A 5,936-nucleotide genomic window follows, 5' to 3' on the forward strand; every position below is an offset into this window, starting at 1 on the left:
TGTGCAAACTGAACTTTATCACTCTCCTCACGAACATGTTTGCCAGCATCTACATTCTGATGGTCATCAGTGTTGACAGATGTGTATGTGTGGTGTGGCCAGTGTGGGCCCAGAACCACCGCAGTGTCAGAAAGGCGTCTTGTGTGAGTTTGGGTGTCTGGGTCCTGGCCTTAGTTTTTAGCTCCCCTTACTTCATCTTTAGGACCCTGCAGCCCTCCTTCCGTGATAAGGACATCATTGAGTGCTTCGACAACTTTGCGCTCACCGATGACTACAGTTCACCCGCAGCGATGCAGTTGTGGACGTTTCGACTTGCGGCCATGATCAACACTCGCTTCCTCGTGGGATTCGTGGTCCCTTTCACCGTCATCGTCTCCTGCTATTCTGTCATCATCTACCGGCTCAGGAGGAATCGGTCACTCAGCCACTCAGGTCGCCCCTTCAAAATCATAGCAGCTGTTATCACCGCTTTTTTCCTGTGCTGGGCCCCCTTTCACATCATGGAACAAATTCTGTTAGAATTCATAGAGGACATAAACAGTGAAATGCTGCAAAATGTGGCCAACATTGGCTTACCCGTAGTTTTCAGCCTGGCATTTATCAACAGCTGCCTGAACCCGCTGTTGTACGTGTTCATGGGTCAGAATGTCAAGGATGTGGCTCGCAAGTCTATCCTGAAAGTGTTGGAGAAAGCCTTCACTGAAGAGCTGCCTCAGACCAACACGTCCACAACAAACCCAGGGATCAACAGTAAAGAGACTGCCTTGTTGGAGGCACAGGTATAGAGTAGAATCAAAGTGTATTTTCCCTGGATTCCTGGGATAATGAAGCAACTCCCCATATAGGCCATATAGGTCATTTCTGCCGAACTAGATTACTCTTCAAAACATACTTTTCTCTAGCCTACAGATTTTGTCCAAAACTCACACAAATTGCTACACATTATCTCACAAAAATCATAAACGCATTGTCCGATCTAAATTGTAATCACACATTGAGGGGACTCTTGAACAACACAGAACAATTTCACTTAAACCCACAGGATGTCACTGTTTGTCGCAAAAACATGACTTTCTTGCAACATATAGACCAATTATTTGTTTACCAACATTGAGACTGGATGCACAGGAGATTGTTTCACGCAATCAATTCTCAACCTGTTGTTTTGGGGTAAGCTGGTTTCAGCGCACCCCAGCCCCCTCTTGTGTGTTGGCTAGTGAGGCGCGTCCTAGCGAGACCTGATAGAATGGGTTTCATTGCGTGCATGCTGGTTGCAAGCATACTGCTTGCACGCATACTGGTTCTTATCAGTGTGACGTCGTCTGTTAAGGGTCTATTATGTACACATTTCAATGTGGACAATGGAAAATGTTTCATATGATGTTATAATATAGATGTAATGGCCATGTCACAAAATAGGGTACTTTGACATCCCAATGCTTTAAGAACATGTATCATTGAACATGCAGTAAGAGTAGCATAAATAGAATAAAAACGGTTTTGTTGGAGCTTGTATGAAGAAAATAATTTCACCCACTTCTTTACACCTGTTAACCTGTGATATGACAATAAAGATCATTCTGATTGTGTGCTATCATGACCAATCACATATAGATCATGACCTTTCATTTTGGAATATAATATAGTGTTAATTCTTCCTTAAAAAGTTGATTCTTTTCAACCCCACTCCCCCCTAAAATGAGTTTGAGTACTTAGAAAAGCGCTATATTTTAATATCTGAGATTTTATAATAATAATGATAATCATCCTAGTAGCAGAGGCCCACAGAGCAGACAGACATCACATTGGCCCACTGACATGTCTGTCATCTGAATCACAGGCTGGCGTGGCCCAGGAGTTCCACCCAATCACATTACAGCTGATCTACAAGCCCATATCGTGTCGCTGACTCAACGTGTTATGTGCTTGTAGATCTTCTATGTTCAGCACACGACACGACAAGGAATACATTACAAACACATGAGAGAGGGTGAAAACAGGGTGGCACACTTGTAGAGAGGACAGTTTACTATGTGAAGGAAGGAGGTGATGTGGTAAGCAAGCACAACAGAAAGACTGTATGCCTTTCTTATCCAACATCATTAAAGCCTCACTATGTAACTTCTTTTGTAAAATAAAATGTTGTCCAATCTGTATGGTAGAGTATGTTAAAACAATATAACCTATACAATGGGATGGGGGTGGTTGTATTTCATCTCCCTGCTCTGCTGTTGAGACATTTAGATAGTGTCAAAGGTCATGTCTCACCTAGACACAGCATCTGACATGAATTTTTACGTGACGGTCAAGATTCAATTTCTGCCCTGAGCAAGCAGGCAGGCTCTGTAGCTCAATGGTAAAAATGTCAGAACTTGCGCAGGAAACCCGGTTCAAATTCGGGGTAGAAGACAGTTAAAATCACCATAAAAAGTGGCCTTGCCCCTAAATGATGACATACCAAACCTGATTATTATGCTGCATACAGTTGACTTAGAATCCAGAACATTCTCTCTGTTCAGTGTGTGTTTGTACAGAGACCTATTGACTGCTTTGGTCGAGAGATTTGCACGCTTCACACTCACAGCCCAATGCAAATACAATGAGAGAGAGAGAGAGAGAGAGAGAGAGAGAGAGAGAGAGAGAGAGAGAGAGAGAGAGAGAGAGAGAGAGAGAGAGAGAGAGAGAGAGAGAGAGAGAGAGAATTCACTGTCCATAAAACGTAATGTAGGCCTACAAGAAGATCAATTTAATATATCAGAACAAGAAACAATTGTGATCAGCTAATAATTATTTGCCACAAATGCTACTATTTATCATTAAACTAAACAAGAAAACTTTAGGTTAAAGTAATAACCACCATTTGACCCACCATTCTGACTGTCAGTCAGTCAGTCAGTCAGAAAGTGGGAACCCATTCGTTAAAAACATAATCTGTCTTGAGATATTAGTCAGATTGCAGACCATTCAGCTATTTGATTTGAGACATTTCAATTTACTAATCAGTGTCATCATGATTGATTGATATGATAAATACTGTTCTTCTGCTATACCAACATTAAGGGTGTATTGCACCACCTACTGTACAGAGTGTGTAACATCATGAGTTTACTGTATATCACTGGTTCTCAACGCGGGGTCTGCGGACCACCAGGGGTCCAAATGGACTCTTACAGGTCTGCAACTCTGAGAGTGTACAAATGGAACCAAATACACCCGTGTAGGGTCCATTTGTACACTCTCAGAGTTAAATAAACATTAAGGATTACAGTGTAGATTGAGGTTCAATGTTTAGATATATGACATTCATTTCTATTCATTCTTTTAATCAGACACACCCACCTCCTACTGTAAACCAATTGAACTTCAAACTCAATTTTAACCAGACTTCTTAAAATATTTTTTATTTATACCGTCCATCCAGGATATGGCCAGTCTCTGGAGCTGTTGCTGTCGTGTGAACTTTGACAACAATGACAACAACAGCTCCAATGAGCCTGGCTTCAGAAACTTGTCGGGGATGAATTTTGCATTGAAAAAACATTGTGGCTCCTGCATCATGGAGCTGCATATTAATCATCATTTGAATGTCAGTTTATTTGTATAACATATTCAAACAACAAAGCCATTCAAAGTGATTTACATGGAGCATTAAGCAATAATACATCACTCCACAGAACATAATGCATATCGTTGCTGTCCGGCAGAAACCAGCTAACTCCATTTTGCATATTTTTCCATAAATCAGTGCCATTGAACACCCTTTACGTCTGTGTGTTGGTAAAAAAAATATTGAACCATTGAAAAGCATCAAAAAGCGCTTCTGACAAAACCAGCTAACTCCATTGGATCCTCAAACTTTCTGCTAAACCAGCTAACTCCACCAAGTGGAGTTAGCTGGTTTAGCTGACTCCAGGCTCCACCCCTTGACCTCCAACCTCATTGTGAGCTCATTGGAGTTAGCTGGTTTCTGCCGGAAAGCAGAGATACGTTGAAGAACATTTGGGGAAAAAAAGTAAGTAGAATTATAACAAAAAACTAAGAGCATAACATTTCAGTGCAAAAGAATGATTAAAAAAAACTCAATAAAAGTCTAGAGCACACAAAAAGGTTTTTACCACATACTTTTATAGAAACCACTTAAAGCCCTATTTCAAATATAGCAAAAAGAAAAGGCGATCTACAAGCTCACAAGCTTGTAGCACTGGTGCCTGATCAATGGAGTAATCGAAGCAATGGCTCCCCTACTTTTTATAAACCTGCATATCGTTGCTGCCTGGCAGAAACCTAAAGTGTTCAGCTTTAAAAAAAAATAAAAAAAAACATAAATCAGTGCTACCGAACACCCTTTACGTCTGTGTGTTGGTTAAAAAACATATTGAACCAATGAAAAGTATTAAAAAGCGCTTCTGCCAAAACCAGCTAACTCCATTGCGTCACCTTCCTAAACTAACGTAAAGTAATCTTTTGAGGAAAATGATATTTTGCCTACAGTCAGCTCCTCATGACACTGGCCACCTCTGGTAAAATCGCCTATCTCCTAATTGAAAAGGATCATGCTGTTCCCTCCCCTTTTAGTATACTGGCAATCTCCCTAGTGTGACTTAGGCAAAATAGGCTTTTTTTATGGCAAGTCTGGAGTAAATCAGTAAATCATTTGACCTAAGTCAGGTTTAATCCTATTTAAACCTATTTAAATCTCTTATGTTACATAACTGACAGACAGTGTTATTTTTAATAGTTAATATTGTTAATAGTCATAATTTGTTATAAACGTTTTGGGTGAAATGATTAAGAAATATAGATATACATAATATGTATATCTATATTATAGATATATAGATATATATTATAAATAAAAACTGATCCAAAACAAAACTATATTATAGTTTTGTTTTGGATCAGTTTTTATTTTTTTCTGAAAAACTCGTGAGTGCCTGCCTGCCTGCCTGCCTGCCTGCCTGCCTGCCTGCCTGCCTGCCTGCCTGCGGATCTTGTATGGTACCCATACAAGATCCGCCTACCTTCTTTAGATCTCAATGTGGTCACTGCTATATAGAGTGGATGAATTGTAACTATGTGTGTGTGTCACTCAGAGGCCGGGGGGCCGATGGTGGGACCTCAGGGTGTGTTCCTACTGTATGTATTGTATATTGTCTGAAATGTACAGAGAGAACCAAAAAATACAACTGACAACACAAACTAGCTCATTTGATAGACAAATACTGGAATTGTCAACAAAGCTGTAATTATCTTTGAAGAGAAAGAGAAAAGGGCACTCCAATACAGTAGTTACCTAGCTTGCTGAATATAGTCATGTTTCTGCAACAGTGACATTTATTTCTTAAATTGTTTTTTTTTTAATCATGTTTTGGCACTTTGGAAATGTAAACCTATTATAGCGTACCTTTCAGCAGTATGCTTACTATGCGCAGGTGCCTGGAGCAGTCACCTTCGGTGGTGGCTTTCCAGGCTCCTGTGAGGAGCATCCTGGTTTACCTACAGGACAGGTTGGACCAGGATTTGTCTTTCTCTACCATCAAGGTGTACCTGGCGGCCAATTCCGCTTGCCACGATGGGTTCGAGGGCAAGTCGGTGGGCCAGCACTCGCTGGTGCAACGGTTTATGGCTGGTGCTAAGCGGGCTAGGCCTTACTGCTTACGGTACTAATAAAACTGGGGTTACATACATAACCCCTAGTTTTCCCATGCCAATAAAGCTCCTTTGGATTTGTGGCGTCCCATATGGGTTTAAGTGAAATCACTTTTGGCTCTGTGTTGAGCATGGGACCTTTTGGCAATTACAAAAGACCACTGAGGAATGGGTAGAAAAATGAGTACAATATGGCACACACTGATGTATCCTTTAAGTATACAAACCTAAAACCAGTGGTGTAAAGTAATTAAGTACATATATTTGTACTTTCTTCAGTATTTCTT

At 40.6% G+C, this 5,936-nt stretch overlaps 1 protein-coding gene across 1 annotated transcript in view; it reads left to right on the forward strand.

The window, feature by feature from the left end:
* LOC308095701 (chemerin-like receptor 1) overlaps positions 1-1,054 on the forward strand; it is a gene marked incomplete at its 5' end in the record, with an annotated part of 1,367 nt that extends 313 nt beyond the window's left edge. The window contains one exon of the mRNA XM_080442742.1: positions 1-1,054. This exon is cut by the window's left edge and continues 313 nt beyond it. Coding sequence (XP_080298868.1) covers positions 1-785 — 785 coding nt within the window. The 3' untranslated portion in view covers positions 786-1,054.
* Between the last annotated feature and the right edge of the window lie 4,882 nt (positions 1,055-5,936).

Source organism: Gymnoscopelus braueri (assembly GCF_963280865.1).
Source record: "Gymnoscopelus braueri genome assembly, chromosome: 11".
Classification (NCBI taxonomy): domain Eukaryota; kingdom Metazoa; phylum Chordata; class Actinopteri; order Myctophiformes; family Myctophidae; genus Gymnoscopelus; species Gymnoscopelus braueri.